General features: G+C 40.8%; 2 protein-coding genes across 19 annotated transcripts in view; one reads left to right on the top strand and one right to left on the bottom strand.

Moving 5' to 3' along the window:
* The window catches only part of PAM (peptidylglycine alpha-amidating monooxygenase), a 150038-nt gene extending 144536 nt beyond the window's left edge, over positions 1 to 5502 (top strand). For 3 of the 6 annotated variants that reach the window (XM_054184989.1, XM_054184987.1, XM_054184986.1), the window contains 3 exons: positions 2334 to 2537; positions 4074 to 4130; positions 4681 to 5502. In XM_054184989.1, the coding sequence (XP_054040964.1) occupies positions 2334 to 2537; positions 4074 to 4130; positions 4681 to 4862 (443 nt within the window). In that variant the 3' untranslated portion in view covers positions 4863 to 5502. The other 3 variants (XM_054184991.1, XM_054184990.1, XM_054184988.1) reach the window with 2 other exon arrangements.
* GIN1 (gypsy retrotransposon integrase 1) overlaps positions 1 to 18060 on the bottom strand; it is a 48239-nt gene that overhangs the window by 20400 nt on the left and 9779 nt on the right. For 6 of the 13 annotated variants that reach the window (XM_054184997.1, XM_054184995.1, XM_054184993.1 and 3 more), the window contains exon 8: positions 11666 to 14764. In XM_054184997.1, the coding sequence (XP_054040972.1) occupies positions 14466 to 14764 (299 nt within the window). In that variant the 3' untranslated portion in view covers positions 11666 to 14465. Of the gene's footprint in view, positions 1 to 11665; positions 14765 to 15514; positions 15643 to 15751; positions 15960 to 18060 lie in introns of those variants that run through there. The other 7 variants (XR_008463728.1, XR_008463729.1, XR_008463731.1 and 4 more) reach the window with 7 other exon arrangements.

The raw sequence follows: 18060 nt of genomic DNA, 5'->3' as shown, positions 1-18060 counted from the left end.
CCAGTATTTTCACATAGACTAGGACTGCTTCTGCCAAGTTGGAGGGGAAAATGCTAACTAGTTTAACTGTTTTATTTTTCACCATCATTCATACAGATAAAATGAGCTGGCATAGGAAGCACTAGAAAGCAGCTTGTAACTGTGTTACCTAGTAGACGCTATTTTACAGCTAATCTAAACATTTTATTTTCAGTGACGACAAGTGCTTCACAGACACTAAGATAAAAATTTAACTAGTGGATTAATTCCATGCCGCCATCTGGTATCGTCCAGATTGGTATCTGTGTCAGCTCCCTTAGATGCAGAAATAGCTCTGAATTATAACTGTGATACTTACTCCCCAGCACCCTTCCCCCTGCTCCACAACCCTCAACCACTAAAAAAAGGTTATTTGAAGTGGTAATTGGTTTGTCTTTCTGCATAGTCTTTCAGTACACAGCCTTGCCAGTCACACCATATGGCAAAAAAAAACATTTTTTCTATTTAGATTTATTTCCCTAGATTTTACTGCTTGCTTTTTTTTTTTCCAATTTATCTGCATGAAAATGGAAAAAGAAAATACCAAGAAAATAAAAGCATGTAGAAACCTAACATGAGGCGATAAAGAAGTACATGTAGAGGAGACTGAAAGGGGTAAATTCGTAATTCAGGAAGATGAAAAATAATTTGAACCATTTGTATTCAGTTACTTAGGTCTTTTATATTGAAAAGGAAAAGTTCATTTCCCTTTCTGAAAAACAGTATAAGACTATGGAGAGGACTTTATAAAATGTTCAGACGTTCTTAACTGTTTCTCTTTGGTTGAATTGAGAGCTTGTGTGATTTGCTTTAGCTATGTATACGCAGACAGAGGAAAATACCAAAAGATCCCAACTGCCAATTGCAAGCGTATAGAATAAAGTAGAATAAAGGAGGCTGACATTATAAAATAATGAAATCCTTACTGCTAAAACTGTTATCCTTCTATTTTATCTCTGTTGGTACATCAGCCCTCCTGAAGCACTCAAAAGGGAAGTGTTGACATTACGGCAGCCACAGCACAACAAATATGGGGATATATTAATGCATTTGGGCTTTCTTTAGGAAGATAGCTAGCTGACACTTCTAATGTTATAGAGAAAAATGCAATAGTATCACCAGGATAAGAAACAGTTTTTAAGTAACAGTCTCTAAAACCACTTAGGGTACGCAGGCTGAAAATGTCATCTTTCACCTCCACTTGAAGAAAATAGGTGGTCAATGGACTTTGTGTCCTCCTCTGCTTAATAAATGGGCAGGAGTGGCATGCACTTTCACAGCCTCCTGGTGACAGACTGTTACTACTGCTTGCCCTGCTGCGAAGCAGGAAAATAAGCGGAGAAGCGTAGCTTTGCCCAGAGGTGGGCAAGATAGTGGAGGAAAGTTGCTCTTGGCTGTAACTACTAGTTGAACAGACAGCGTGTTATCATTGTATCGTGGTTGTCATTGTATTCGTGATAGCAATGATATCATTGTTGTCATTGCATTAATGTTAAGTGTAAACTGAAGCCTTTGCTATTCTTACAGAATAAAACGTCATTTTAAGTTTGATACAGATTCAAACCAAAGTTGACTCAGAGTGTGTTTCTGATGCAGCTACTTCTTAAGACATGCAGTTAAGTCAGACTTTAAAATATACAGCTAGTCGGTCTTACTCATTAAAAGTTAGCACAAGGCATGTGATCCTTTATACACACGCAAAACAGCATAGAGGAGGATTTTAATGAAATTGTTTTTCTTGTAGGTGGAGAGGTAACAAATGATCAGATGTCAGAATGATGAGATGCAGTTTTCAAAAGCTCTCCAGATTTACACAGCCAAAGTTCTTTTCGCGGGATGTAGCAGTTCTGAAAATTTAACCCTTTGGCACAAGTTTATTAAAAATAACTTTAAATGCTTTCCTTTTTGTTTATGATAATAAAGCATAACTGTACTTCTGTATTTCTTGTGGAAGTGTTATTATCAAAAGGAGATACTTCATTGATATACAACACAAGGCTATTTGCAAAAATAGATCTTTCGGGAATTTTCCTGTATTTCAAATGATAGATACTTTTTGATTCAGAACTCTCCCTGACACCTCTCCTTTCCCCATTCGAGAAAAGGGGAGGGCATCTGTGCTAGTGAGTGATATCATTCAGACTCTCTCTGCCTGATAGCATCAGCAAGAGCTAGAAATGTCTCCATAAGTGTTTGTCTTTTGTTTCCTTGTTACTCAGCACTTAAGGTATTCTAGCTTGCTCTTTTCTTTAAGGCCTTGTTGTGTGTTGCTTGATGCATATGGATTACATACTGAAATTGTCTTCTTTTTAAAGAATCAGAAACAATTGTAGAAGCCAGATTGAAAAACAATCCAGAATCGACAGACCCTCTAAAGAAGCAGGAAAAACAACATTTGGTCCAACAGACCAGCACTGGAGTTTCCTTTGTTCTTGTTACAACTCTTCTAGTTATCCCTGTTGTTGTCCTGCTGGCAATCTTAGTATTTATTCGGTGGAGGAAGACAACTGTCTATGGAGGTAACCATGAGTAACTCTGGAGAACAGGCTTTTATTGTTCCCGTTCAAAACATCACTGAATACTAAGGGATAAGGGTATGAAGAGAGAGGCTCAATGTCCCTTTGCCCTTCTGAACAGTTACTGCAACGCTGCATGCAAACTAAGATCCAGCATGCACACAGCAACTGCATCCCCGATGCCTTTAATATTACAGCCCAAGCCACCACCTTTTCAGTACACGCATCTAAAACCTTAATTGGCGTCAAGCCAAAACTTGTTATCTCACAAATGACTATAATATATTCGTGTTACTGTCCAGAATACATAAATTTTAATGCTCTGAGCATAGTTTGATTTTCAGTTTGGGATCTTTAAACTGTTGAGAACAAAAGACTCTGGGTATTATAAACATATAAGCAAAATGCAAACAGATAACACTTAGAAGAAATTATATGTATTATTGTTCACTAATACCTTATGCATTTTGTGAGTCAGACATGTTTCCAAAATGCACCCCCATCCATTGCTGTGAGAGCTTTAATTGGTACTTACAACACTATGTAAATTTGTTCTTAATTCATACTATATAATAATATTATTTTTGGGAAACGGGTAGATTGCAGTAGGAGTTTGATCACTACACTTGTTATTTTGTATCATATAAATAGTTTTGTGGAGATCCTCTGTCAAGAGAAGGAAATGTACATGGAATAGACAAATAATGTAGTTCTGCCACTGGCTAGGACATACTATGGCAGAGTAGATAATTCAGCAATCTGGTACTGCTGTGCAACTGAAATGCATGTGTTTTATTTGAAGATTTCAGCGTGCAGCTTCCTGACTCTTTGTGTTCAAACATGTTTAGCACATCAAATGTGCTAACACTCTAGATTACTGCAGCGCTGCCATTAATGGGTATGATCTATAATAGCATCTTTGCATTCCATTTGGATTCAAGAATTTGTCAAAGAGTATGATACAGTTACATTGGTAAAAGTAAACTTCTTGCACAGATTTATGGAAACCGAGTAGTATATAGGAAGAGATAGTTTGGTCATAGCATTTAATTTTTTCTTCAGATGAAGAATGGAAAGAGTTACCAGGGGGAAGATAATGGTTTGTGAGGGGGAGAAAAAATTCCTCCAGAATACCTGAAGAAATTCACAGATCACTGTCTTCCAGAAAGTTTCTCTGAAGGGAAACTGTACCATTCGAAATGTCAAGCTGTATTTTGCAGTGCGCTGGAATGTAGTTGTGCTTATTATAAATGACAAGTTCTTGTCCCTCCTGTAACGTAAGTGAACAACCAAGGGAATGAAATTCTCAGAAGTAACTTCTTAATGACTGATTTGGCATAAACTGAATATCCGTGGTATGATAATTTTGTTAGTAATCATAATTTCACCTTAATCAAGAAGCTGAAAAGTATCAGTTTTGCTTCATAAAGCTTCCGATCAATTTGTTCAATGTCTGTGCTGTGTATCAGAAAATACAGATAATTAATTAATCATAGATTATTATTTTAGCTTATTTTTGAAACCTACCTTATTTTTCAGCTGATGGGGAACACAAACTTGATTCAAGTTCAGGCAGAATTTTAGGCAGACTTAGAGGTAAGTCTGAGTCATTGAAGATCTTTTAAGAACACGGTAACTGGAGGGGTTGTTTTTCCGTATTCACTTCTAGTTGAATAGCAGATTTGATGGAACTTTCTGAGAGGAAGGACTGGGGGCAAACCTCAGGTGTTTTGTGGAAATGTCTTTTATGACCTGTCATCCATCATTACCTGCCCGCTGAAGAGGATGTGTCACCACCAGTGGGAGAGCGGTAGATGTTATAATGAGTTATCTGTGGATCTGATGAATGAAATGAAGCACTTCGAGACTAAGGGCAAACTGGTGGGAACACAAACAGCCTGTGTAAAGGCTTAATGAGGCAATGGATGCTGAAAAAAATAGTTTGAAACTTCTACTTCAAAAGATTAATTTCTGTCCTCTTTCATAATCTCTATACTTAGCTTTTGTGGCTCGTGGGCTGACCTTTAAAAACAGTTTCTGGAAGGGCACTTAAAATGATCTGCACTATACTGTTGAATGGGTAGATAGATTTCTATTCCCCCCGTGCAGTAACGCAAACCTTATGACAAGCCTTTCCTTTCCACAGGGAAAGGCGGTGGTGGCCTTAACCTTGGGAACTTCTTTGCAAGTCACAAAGGCTACAGCCGAAAAGGGTTTGACCGACTCAGCACTGAAGGAAGTGACCAAGAAAAAGATGAAGATGATGGCACAGATTCAGAGGAAGAGTGTTCAGCACCTCCACCCCCACCAGCACCTTCATCATCCTGAAACCAGCCTTTGAGTTCGCCATTATATGATTCAACCCAGAATGTCAGATTCCTTTTCCCTTAAGCACGTTTAAGATTTTGTGTATTTAATTGTAAACTGTACTAGTCTATGTGGGGCTGTACACTGGTTCCTTTAATTTTTGTTTGGTTTTAATTCTGTTTTTTAAGTGGAGGAGTGTATGAAGTTCCATATCAGTGCCGTTGTTTTTTATGTGACCATCTTATTAAAGCAAACAGTCTTCTAATTGCAGCACTGATTTAAAGCAGTAGTATTTGCTCATCTTAACTTGGGGATCTTGTAAATAAGTCTTACTATCTGCTTCATCAAAATATTTTTCCCATAAGTATTCATTTGCCAATTTCTGTTTTGTGCCTTTCCTCTTCAATGTCCTTAACCTATTGCAGTACAGAGAAAATACAGTGCCACAAGAAAATGAAGCTGCTAAATCTTCTTCTATTTTTTTAAAATCACTAACATTATATTGCATTGAAGGAAAGAAAAAAAGTCTCTATTTAATTTTTTTTCTTCTTCCTAACTTGATGTGTTTCTGGGATGTCTTATTTTTAGATGGTATCACTGTTAGAACACTATTTTCAGAAGCTGAATGTAATTTGTGTAATAAAGTATTTGCAGAGCATTAGCTGTCGGAGTGTACTTTGGAATTTTTGCATACTTTTCAGTTTTTTGTATACAACTTCTGTAAAAGTTACACGGACCACTTAATACAGTAAAAGTCTTAATGTCTTCTACCAGCAGAGAAAAAGTGCTATTTTGTATGGAAGCTGGAAAAATATTTTGATATGTCACAAGGGTTTTTTTTTTTAAATACTAATGATTTACATACATGTACAAAGTCAAGCTTAAACATTTAAAGAGGAATTTTACTTGTAAAATAAAACTGCAGGGTATTTACTTTAAATAAAACATGGTCACAGCTAAGAGGAAACCCGTGTCTCAAATTAAATATGCAAATTAGTCAGGGTACGCATCTAATACTACCTGATTTGTAGCACTGATTTTCTTGTTTCTCCACGCTTCCGTTTTCACTCATACAACAGAAGTCCTCCATAATGCGCTCACTTATTGAAGAGGAGACTTGCAGAAGACCTGCCAGGTAATTATGCTGGCTGTATGAGTCATCTGAAGTGTGAATCACCATGTGACGTCATCATGAGTTATCAGCCTAGTTTGATGATCAGAGGGTGATTAATCTCCTTTTAAAGCCTGTATCCTGAGCAGAGTGTACACAGCTGTAATTGCTGCAGGGTTTTATGAAACAGCTTTCATTATCGTCATTGCAGGTGGTGTAATAGGCTGTTGCTGGTGTTGAGCTTGAAAAATAGGCTTTTAGTTTCTTGTGGCGGCAGGTTTTGCAAGGTGTTTTTTGAGGGAATAAAGGTAGTGATAGTGAAGCAAAAGATAAGATTTCCTCCCCCAGCAAGATTTTCTGAATCTCCTTTTTCTGGAACAAAAAATCCTTGACAGGTGGTGGTTTGGTTTTTTTTTCTCAAGTACGGCAAAATCTCCGGGATAGGTTTCTAAGATGCTGGACTACAGGCTCAGATTCTTGTGATGTGCATTTAGTGCATACTCTAAGTCGCTTCCTCTCCTGCTAATTTCTATTTTCCTGATGTAACAAGGAAAACAGCCTGTTTCTGTCTTGCTTTTGAAAGGAAGGCAGTGTTATTTTTAGCTGTGGCCTTGATCCCTGGTATATGAAAAAAAAACAAAGAAAGTCGTTGGGAAGGATCTTCTAAAGCTGTCTGCAAAGATCAGTAGCTAGTTTACAGGAAGTTTCCAATGAGAGCAGTTAAAGCTGTGGTGGCAGTGCTACTACAGGTGGCACACATGGCATCAGTTCTGAAAGATTACAGCCTTTTACCAAAAGCGATCAGTAAGGGTATATTTTTCTAACATTAGGATAGCTCACATTGCATCCGTCTGATGTTGGGTGTTCTCTGCTTCCATGGCATTGGGTCGATGAAGATACTATGCAGCTGCCTCCTTCCTCCTTTCCTTTATTTGATCCTTATCTCCAATTTTAAAAATGCTTTGTTGAGGCGGGGGGAGTAGCCGAACACAGTTTAATTGCAAGTACAAGCTAAAACAGATTAATTCAGCATTAGTCATAATCTCTGCTCTCTGGAATTCAGAGGTTGGTCTCTACAATAATCCTGGGCTGCAAAAAGGTGATTCTCCCCCTCTGCTCTGCTCTCGAGATCCCCCCTGGAATACAGCGTCCAGCTCTGGGTCTGCAGTGCAAGAAAGACCTGTTTGTGCAGGTCCAGTGGAGGGCCACAGAAATGATGAGATGGCTGGAGCACCCCTGCTGTGAGGACAGGCTGAGAGAGTTGGGGCTGCTCAGTCTGGAGAAGAGAAGGCTCCAGGGAGACCTTACAGCAGCCTTCCAGTACCTAGAGGTGGCTTATAAAGAAGACAGAGACTTTTTACCAAGGCCTGTAGGGACAGGATGAGCGGTAACGGTTTTAAACTGAAAGAGGGTAGATTTAGATTAGGTATTAGGAGAAATTCTTTACTGTGAGGGTGGTGAGACACTGGAACAGGTTGCCCAGGGAAGCTGTGGATGCCCCATCCCTGGAAGTGTTCAAGGCCAGGCTGGATGGGGCTTTGAGCAGCCTGGTCTAGTGGGAGGTGTCCCTGCCCATGGCAGGGGGGTTGGAACTAGATGATCTTTAAGGTCCCTTCCAACCTGAACCATTCTATGATTCTTCAATAACTGCATTGACAAGCAACCAACTACTTTCCAGCAGCAAGCAAACTTCAGCACCTGAAGTTGCATGCTCTAGTTTCATACAGGTAAAATGGCAGAAAACCTGAACCTGTTTGAAGGCACTGAATGTTCTTTATCTCTTATTAAAGCTGCATCTTATGAAAACAATGTACCAGAGGCTTCATACTGCAACAGAAAATTCATGTAAAATGGAAGACAAGCTTTCTGTAATAATAGCTCTTGTTTTAATAAGCCAGCAGACCATCTTCCATCCTGGCAGGTTCTATGTGCTAATATTGCTATTTATGTATTAAATGTTGAATACTGGTCACTCAGTCTCTACTAGTGGATTTGGAGTGCATGTGTTTGATTTATTTTCAGCAATTGTCCCAGTTTAGAATTGCACATTTTCAGGCTTCAAAGACATGACGCTAACTTCCATTATTGTAAGGGCTGAATTTTTTCATTGAAATTAGGCTAGTGAAGTAGCTAAGTAGTAGCTGCCGTAGTACCGTATGGAGCATCTCCCTGTTTTGAGTAATCTGGCGTACTGGAAGTCCTTCAGCGCGGTGGGAAGGTGGCCGCTCTCCGCTGGCAAGCAGCGGGGGGAGCTCGCTGAGAGGGCAGGCTCGGGGCAGGGGGCAACCACAACCTGCCATCAGGAGGGTGTGCTGAACTGCAGCGCGCAGGTTGTCACCCAAGCCACCTGAAGGTGTCCCAATTAAATGAAATTACCATCCCAATTAAGCAGCTGTCCTTGCCACAAGCACCATTAGGTGTAAATTGATTCCTCGGGAAGCATCTTGATTAAGTAGAGTTTTCTAATTAAGCAGAGCACTGTAGTAGTTAATGAGGATTTATAGCTCAATGCAGTAAATTGCAACAGCTGCTTGCTTGCTTGCCAAAGCTAGATTTATGTTTTATCAGAACTTTTAGGTCAGTAATGTCTGTCGTGCTACAGAGGATTAGGATTAAGCGTGAGTCATGCTACTGAGAAGGGACTTCGTTGGTTTGAATCTTGCCATTCAAACACGCAACTTCTTATGCCATTCCACGTGGCAACTTCTTTGAAAGACTGTGTGTGTATGAGCGATACAAGCTGTGCGGAGCAGGTCACTGCTGAGCAATTCAAAGGCAACTTTCTTATTTAATGGCATATTAGAAAATACTTTTAAATTTCAAAGGCTGTGTTTACTTTTAAATTTCAAAGGTTGTGTTATGATATAATGCACAGTTTGTGTGGATTCATGTCATGTACTACTAATAAAAAAAAAACCACACCACCACCAACAAAAACAAACAGAACTAAATGTCCAGATCAATTAAAATTAAGAGCTGAAATCAGGCCACTGTATTTTCTATGTAAAATAGATGCTAGTAAACCCTAGAGTTTTAGCACCCTGATTTGCCTTTACCTGTTTTTGTAATTCTTTAGTTTGAAAATATTTTTTCCTCCATTGTGAATTACCAAAATTTGTTTGCAAAATTTACACTAGAACTGAATTGCTCCTCAAAAATCTAGATCCATCTGCGTGGCTAAACATTACTGGCAAAAGAAAGAGGGGAGCGAACAGAGTAGAGGAGGATTTTAAATCTCCAGTGGCAGCTACTTATCCAAGCAAAACCTGCAAACTTCTTGCTGTTTCTGGACACGGTGGCTGGAAAACCTAAAGGAGCATCCGGCTGGCTTTGTTACACAAAGGTAATTTGGAGACGTACAAGGGGGAGGTGCATGGGAGTCAACTTGGAAGCTGCACTGGAATTTTCTAAATACTGCAGGTCATGAAGGCGTGTTTGCTGAACTGCTCCTTTCTTTACCTCCTTCCTGCTAGTGTTTCTTATGAATTAGTTGCATGCGAAGCACAACATCCTGCGAGTGAAGCTCTGCCTGATTTCATTGTACAACTTTTTAAAAAAAAAAAATAAACAGATGATGTGGAGGCTTTTTTTTTTTTTTCTTCTAGAGAACTGTGCCAGAAGTACCATTTTAAAGATGCAGTGGAGCAATTTGTTCCTCGCAAACAGCCAGTGGTAACAGTTCGGCAAACTAGGGAAAATATTATTAATTACTAATGACATTTACCTTTCAAACGGAAATGTATGAGAGACTTAAATCTTCTGGTCTTTTTTTTTTAATTAGAATTTAAGAATTTTGTCAGAATGGGGATAAGGCAACCCACACAGCCAGCCATAACAGGATAAAGTTGGTGCTACTTATCATGCAGTTTTTAAGATCTTTAAGATCAGAGCCTTGCCGTGGCCACTGCATTCCTCAATGCTTTGATACCCACCCCCCCCCATTTGTTACTGCTTTCTTCAGCTGCGGCACATCCTAAAACTGCAGCTTGGGAGAAAATTACTTGCATTAAAAGGGATGCATTAATAAGGACAGTTTCCCCCAATTCTGCCGTGTTTCCTTGAGCTGCGTCTCTGGTCGCGCACCGCGCCACGCATGAGGAACCGGAGGGACGGACTTTTTCCAGGCACTTGTACGTGAGATCCTGCTCACAGCAATCAAGGTTTCAGGAGTACTGGAAGTTTTGGTTTGGGGTTTTTTTTTTTTTTTTTTGCGGTAATTTTGCAGAGAATGCTGTTTGGGAAAGAAAGGCTGTGAGAAAACAGGCCGTGGTGCAATAGACTGGTTCCTGCTTGTCCCCTCCTGTGGGGACAGGCTGCCACCCTGCGACCGCCTCCGCGGGGAAGCAGGCAGGCAACAACCAGGCTTTCAAGCTCATATGCTCCAAAATAATCAAGCATCTAAAAAAAAAAAATAAAAAATTCCAGTACATACCATAACCATATGCTAAATCCTGTCGTCTTCCTACTTAAGTCTGCTCCCCTCCTCCCAGGTCTTTAAACTGTGGGAGTGATGGATGACGTCTCCGAGATCAAACATTCAAAAATCAACCTGGTGGGGAACCCCATGTACTATTTACTGCATTTCACTGACATTCTGCACAAAATATAGAACTCGTTTTCTTGTGGACTTTTCTGTCAGGGCTTTCATCACTACGCCTGCCAGCTTTGTGAAGAGCAATGGATATTTTTTTTCCAGTATGTCTGGGAACTGACACTGTGCTAGTCACTTTGTACAGAAGGGGGAAGTGAGGCATAGACAGATTAAAGGCATAAATTGTCAAAAAAAACATCGACTTATTTTATGTACCGAATTTGTGAAATCTGATTCATTCCCTTCCCTTTTAACCCACTTAGATACCAGTTTATCTGTTCAAGGCTCTGCTGCTGGCCACCAGCTGCAGCTCTGAATACTCCAGCTCTGCTGCTGAAAGCTACGAGATTCTTGTCAAGCACCCAGAAAAGGACTGGTATATTATGGAAAGTTGTATCCAAGTGACCTGCAGACCATTGCACTAGCAATCTGTGGCAGGGCAGCGCTGCTGGGCAGACTGGGAATGCTGTATTTCCTACAACCTGTCCTGTGTATTCCTGCTACGGGCACAGCCAGGTTCCCGCAGATCCCTTCATCACTGTGACGCGTTGCACAGCGCCAAGGTGAGATGGACCACAGACCACTGCAGCCAGGAGACCCATGGGACGATAAACACGTGCAGCTATCCTCCTCAGAGCCTGCAGTAACGCCTGCTACACCAGGACAAACAAGTAGGCAGCTCAACCCAAGTCCACTTGTATTTGCAAATGTGGTCTTTGTCTGCGTACAAGCAGGGGGGAGGAAAGGAGAACTGACTAGGGAATGCATCTCTCAGGATTAATAGTTCCTGAATCAGGAACTTCCTGAATAGTTCTATCTTGAAGAGCCTTCCTTTTCAAACTAAAGCTTTTTGTGTACCGCTCTCCATTCCAAATGTCTACATGGTTTGCTTACCAAGATTTAAACAGTCGGCCAACAGGCCTTCTAATATGTGTAGAAGAGCGTAATACCCATTTCCTGAAGATGCTGCTAAATCCTCGGGTTTTGTGTCAATTTTAGCCTTCTAATTTAAAAGAGTGTCCGGTCTTGGTGACTTCTAACAAGGCATTTCCTTCTGTCGAACACAGAGGTGGGCAGCCTACTCTCAGGCCAACACAGATGACAGCTGCTTATGTGCCTTGATGAGTTTCTACCACTTGGTGAGACTCTAGAGCTCACATTTTATTTTTAGCTAGTCCAGTACGTTAACTGAAAGCCTCTACGCTGCTCCAGATTGAAAAAACATTCCATTACATATTTTGAAAATACCAAGGTTACTATGCAAAGATTTTGACTCCAGGTCATTAGAGTTAATGCCTGCTGCAGAAGGTCATTGATATGGATGTTGCACCTGAACAAATGAGTAAAGGAAACTTATCTGTTTCTCAAAAGTGTTATTTCCAGAAGATTGTTAACTGCTTGCCGTGAAAAGCAAATCATGACTCATTGGTGCCCTTCAGCAGGGAACATTCAGTTCTAGGGAGAAGAAGGAAAAAACTGTAAAACGTCTGTAGCTGTAAAGCAAGAAACATTATACAAAAGTTCAGGAAGTATTCCAACAAGAGATGAAAGGTTTTCATTCCACAGTAAAACACTCTGAGTGTTTGTACAGTCCTTTCCCTAGCAGATGTTTTTTTTATGGTGTTTTTCATCAAACTGTGAGCTGGTAGTTAGTGCTACTAGCAAACCCAAAGGATAAACATCCATAGTTCTGTGCTGGGAAGTATGAGGGAATCTGCACTTTTTCTTACATGATGTACTCCCCCTTTACTCCTCCCCTCTAAACAACTTGCCACGAGGGGGCACAAACTCTATTAGAAAACAGAATTTCTAAGAATTCTGTTATGAAATAGTCTTTTGCTATTGTCCCAGCATAAATCAAACCTGCGTGCTAGTGAAAAAGAGTACAGGTGGACATTTGTGTGTTTCTCCAAGTCGGTTAAAATACAATCACAAGTTGGCAGGTCAGAGCTCACTGTGGTCACAAAGTATACTCTGACTAACGCTTCGCTATGGCAAGGGCACAAGGGGTTTCTCCGAGCTTCCCCAAGCACAGTGTGCTACTTCCAACATCTCAGGTTTCCTGGTGGGTTTTTTTTCCACTGTTTCCATTGATTGTTTTTCACGTCAAACCCCTGTATTTTATTTCAATGAACCTCCCACATGCAGAGACGGCCCCATTTAGGTGCACCGAAGAGGCACTAATGCCTCCTTGTTAATACAGTAGATCAAAATCACCAGGAAGCCTGAATGATCAGCATTACAGTATGATAAATATTTCCCGGTTTTCCCATTCCTCTCACTGTAGCATTTTCTTTCTCTGCAATGTAGCTGTAACAAGTACACAGCACTCGTGCTGCTCAAGCTTCCCCAGAAAACAGCTCTGCTGTACTGTGTGAAATAAGATACTGATCAAGTAAAAAAAGGGAAAAAAAAAAAAAAAAAGGGACTGGTTTCCTTTTGCCCCTAACGAAGCACAAAGAAATCTTGCAGACAGCTCCCTTTATTCTCCAATTTTACCCTTTTACCCCGACACTATTTTTTTACGAATTATGTATGTAGATATTGCATGCGTGCACACAATGTATCTAACAATATAACAATCCATCCTAGCAGAAGGTGTCACTTTAGTCAATAATCGCAGTGTAAGAAACAAAGGTACATGGGGAGGAGGAGGGGTTGGCTTCAAGAGCCTGGGCCCCTGTTAAGGATTAGCATTGGAACAATTTCGGCTGCCACACCATTATTTTGAGATGAACCTCCAGTGCCCACGGCACACAGCACCCAAACACATTATCATCTTTAAACTACTATTCCAGGGAAGAAATACTGTATGACCACAGTGCTCATTACTACGGGAAAAAATTCATATCAAAGTAAGGCCACTAATCACAAGTACAGCTTATGTCATATTTACATGTGGGTATTTTTTTTCCTGCTGTTAACTAGTTTGACAGGATTTCCTAGCTTTTTTCTAAAAAAAGAAAAAAAAAAACCAAGAGAAATGTATTTCACCAAGCCCACTTTCTTTACTTCCTTGACACACTAGGCTGATGACTATAAAGGTCATCTGTCCCCCAGGGGACAGCACGGCTTTTGGGTAAGAGCAGTGAACAGCAAGATGGGCTTCTCAGCTTCTGTATGTTTGTCAATGCCAACACAAACCTTGTTCATCTCCAAGTGCTCTGTGGAGCTGGTACAGAGGAGGAGCCTGTTATGCCAGCATCCACAACCACTGCCCAGCACCTTCTTTCTGAAACAGTCTCGGTGGAGAAAAAGTATGTATGTAGGACTGGATTTTCAGAAGAAACAAAATACTTTCTGAGTATTAAGTGACTAGAAATGAAAAGCTATAAAAGTCAGTTTGCAGCTTCTCAGAAAGAACAGAAAACTTTTATAACAGGAAAAGAAGGACATGAACTTCTCTGGAGGCAAAACTCACAGCAAGTTGCTTAGATTATACTCATCCCACAGTATCTCTGCACAGTAGGAATGAGTCATCTAAGGATTAATGTAAAGGTCATTACAGTGAAATGATGCATTATGTCCTGAGAGGATAATGGTAAGGTACAGCCACCCTGCAGTTCTACCAACAAAATCTGAAATTCAAATGTATGATGGGAACATGCGCTTTTGCTAGGCTGGGCCTGTACTTTTGGTCACTGAGTGAGTGCTTCTCAACACCCACATAAACTAACCACTGGGCACGTACAATGTTCTTAACGTCATACAGCAGTAGAACATGTGCTTTTACTAAGTTGTACATACGTTTTTGGTAACACAGCAATTCCTTCTTCATGCCCTACAAAGTAATCAGTGGACAGCTGCAGTGCTTTTAGTAGTAAAGTAGATTTTGCTAAGGAATTCAGAGCTATTATATTCTTTTCAGTCTGCCACAGAAGTTCCAAACTGTTTGGCAATGAAATGTGACATGAGACTATGCTTAAGTATCCTCTGTCTTGGTCTGAAGTGTCCAACAAGGTGAAGGCCATTGCTCCAGCTTTGCAGTGTTTGATTCAATGCAGTGATCTTCTGTCAGCTCAGACTGAGGTTTACCATCTGTCAATTCTTGGTCTTTGCAGGCTGCAGGTGGCATCTGTACAGCAGACATGACATTGCTCGTGTAGGCATTTATTTCTTCTTCAGCAACAGAGTCTTCTTGGCTTGGATTATCGGATCTTTCAGATAAGCCGATATAGTCATGGTCAACAACTACTGCACCTTGTAAAAAGTAATGGTTATCTGTAAAAGAAAAGTAGCCATTAAGATCCTTTAAGTCATACTTAAGATGTTAGTTAGGTGCTAACTTACTTTTCAAAACAATTTCCGTAAGAGGACAAGAATGTTTGAACGACAGCGGTGTGATAATGTGGGTTTCCCAATTTCACTGAGCATCAAATATTTGGCTGCATCTCATTACATCCACAAAATAATGCTTGCAGTGCTCTACACTAAGAGTTTTTCTTTGCTAGGTCTATGACTAGCTTGATGTGTGTCATAGTCACATAGTGAACTAATACCTTAAATGAATGGGCACACAAATTCTTCCATTTTGTGCACACACAGACAGAAATGTGGCTATTCCAAACTCTTGCTGGGAAATTTAACGCACAACAGGCTTCTTGAAGATGTAAAAACATCTTCAAGAAACAAAACAGTTTTATAGAATTTAAAGACAACAATGGTGATTGCTACTGTATGGTACTATTGAGTTTCTCTTCTATCCAATATTATCTCTGCACTGGTTACAGTGTTTGACTTTTCCAAATGAGTTCAAATGAAGTGAAAACAGTCTGACCAGACCCATTAAAAGTGTGATTGTCAACATGATGTTAATACTTCTGTTCTGGAAGATGAGTTTAAGGCGTTATCTACTGGTGGGAGTCTGTTATAGACTGCCCAACCAGCATGTAGAGGTAGATGAAATATTCTACAAGCAGCTGGGAGAAGTCTCAAGATCACTAGCTCTTGTCCTCGTGCGAGACTTCAACCTACCAGATATCTGCTGGGAATACAATACAGCTGCAAGGGAACAGTCTCGGAGGTTTGTGAAGTGTGTTGAGGATAGCTTCCTGACAGAGCTGGTGAAGGAGCCGGCTAGGGAAGGAGCCCTGCTGGACCTGTTGTTTGTAAAGAGACAGTCGGAGGCCACCTTGGGCATAGCGATCATGAAATCACAGAGCTTTTGATTCTTAGAGAAGCAAGGGGGGGTGTCAGCAGAACTGCTACCTTGGACTTCCGGAGGACAGACTTTGGTCTTTTCAGGAAGCTGCTTGACAGAATCCCTTGGGAGGCAGTCCTGAAGGGCAAAGGAGTCCAGGAAGGCCGGATGTTTCTCAAGAAGGAAGTCTTAAAGGCGCAGGCTGTCGCCATGCGCCAAAAAATGAGCCATCGGGGAAAAAGACCGGCCTGGCTGAATATGGAGATACGGTTGCAACTGAGGGAAAAAAAGGAGAGCTTATGGCTTTTGGAAGAAGGGGCAGGCAACTCAGGAAGACTGCAAAGATGTTATAAGGCTACGCAGGGAGAAAATTAGGAGGGCCAAAGCCCAACTGGAACTTAACCTTGCTTTAGATGTAAAGAACAATAAAAAAAGTTTCTATAAATACATTAGTAATAAAAGGAGGACTAAGGAGAATCTCCATCCTTTATTAGACGGGGGCAGTAACATGGTGACAGAGGATGAGGAAAAGACTAAGGTACTTAATGCCTTTTTTGCCTCAGTCTTTAGTAATAGAATTGCTTGTTCCCCGAGTAGCCAGACCCCTGAGCTAATAAATAGGGGCAGGGAGCAGAATGAAGCCCCCATAACCCAAAGGGAGATGGTGACAGACCTGCTACAGCACCTGGACATACACGAGTCTATGGGGCCAGATGGGATCCACCTGAGGGTACTGAAGTGCTCACCAAGCCATTTTCCATCATTTACCAGAAGTCCTGGCTAACGGGGGAGGTTCCAGTTGACTGGCATCTAGCAAATGTGACACACATCCACAAGAAGGGCCAGAAGTAGGATCTGGGGAACTGCAGGTCTGTCAGCCTGACCTTGGTGCCAGGGAAGGCCATGGAACAGATCATCCTGAGTGCCATTATACAGCACATGAAGGACAACCAGGCTATCAGGTCTAGTCATCATGGGTTCATGAAAGGCAGGTCCTGCTTGACAAACCTGATCTCCTTCTATGACAAGATGACCTGCTGGGTCAGGAGGCTGAGGGGAGACCTTATTGCTCTCTACAACTACCTGAAAGGAGGTTGTAACGAGGTGTTTGTCAGTCTCTTCTCCCAAGTAAGAAGTAATAGGACAAGAGGAAAGGGCCTCAAGTTGAGCCAGTGGATGTTTAGATTAGATATTAGGCAAAATTTTTGTACTGAAAGGGTTATCAAGCATTGGAACAGGCTGCCCAGGGAAGTGGTGGAATCATCATCCCTGAAGGTATTTAAAAGATGAATAGACGTAGTGCTTAGCAATATGTTTAGTGATGGTTTTTGTCAGTGTTAGGTTTATGGTTGGACTCTAAGGTCCCTTCCAACTTAGACAATTCTATGATTCTTGCTCACACAAGGACCTTAATGTGAAATTATGTGTTCTGTTAAATCAGAAGAGGTATTCCACAAATAAGTATCTCTATACAGGGGGCTACAAATTCCTTTAAAAGATGTAGGTCCAAAGAGGAACCTTTGTGGGAGCTACTGTGGAGGTTAAACTGCACTTTTCTGGCCATATTTCTCAACCGATGTGTCCTAGACCTGCCTATTTGAACTCCTAAATCATTTGAGCACTGGATCCAGAGGCATTCTCTTGAGTTTAATATTTAAACCAAACTACACTCAAACAAGGAAAACAAAACATTGCTTCAGACACATAGAACTACGTATGCATAAGGTGTCCTGGAAACTCTGCCTGGCTGTAAGGACACCCAGGTAGCAAGCAACCCAGGTATAGCCCAACTGTGAACCTGTGATGTCTGTACTAGGGCTCTATCAATGCACAAACTCAGGATTTATCTTTAGACCAAGAGTGTTACAAAAGGTTGTGAAAAATACCTTGCTTCTGATTGCACATTCTTACCCGCAAAAGATTTTTTTTTCCTCACATAAAAAATGAGCACTCCGTTTTCAGGCTTTGTCTTTCCTCTTTAAAACTCCCAAATTCACACATCTAAAGCGTGATATACACAAGACACACTTCAGATTTTTGGAGCAAGGTAAGCAAAACACTTAGTAACACTTACAAAGTTGGTAGGTAAGGCTACAAATATCCTCACCTCAGATGTACTTTTTTTTTTTTGCCGTGTTCTCTGTGATTTATTTCACAGAGAAACAATGAAAATGCTTTGTTCCCACCCCAGGTTATGCCACCAGTGGCATAACCTACCAGCCACCAGACAGTGGCTGTCCCACAGTAGCAGGAATAATAAGTAAGTTGCAGACAAAAAAAAGTCAACCTAGTAAAGAGAAGTCCTTTGTTACAAAGGCACACGTGTTTCTTTATGGATGAAAAGATGTCACTCATTATGCCATTCACTGCCCGGTTT

This window comes from Rissa tridactyla, chromosome Z (genome assembly GCF_028500815.1).
Source record: "Rissa tridactyla isolate bRisTri1 chromosome Z, bRisTri1.patW.cur.20221130, whole genome shotgun sequence".
Lineage (NCBI taxonomy): Eukaryota > Metazoa > Chordata > Aves > Charadriiformes > Laridae > Rissa > Rissa tridactyla.
This window is presented reverse-complemented; position numbering and strand designations above follow the sequence as displayed.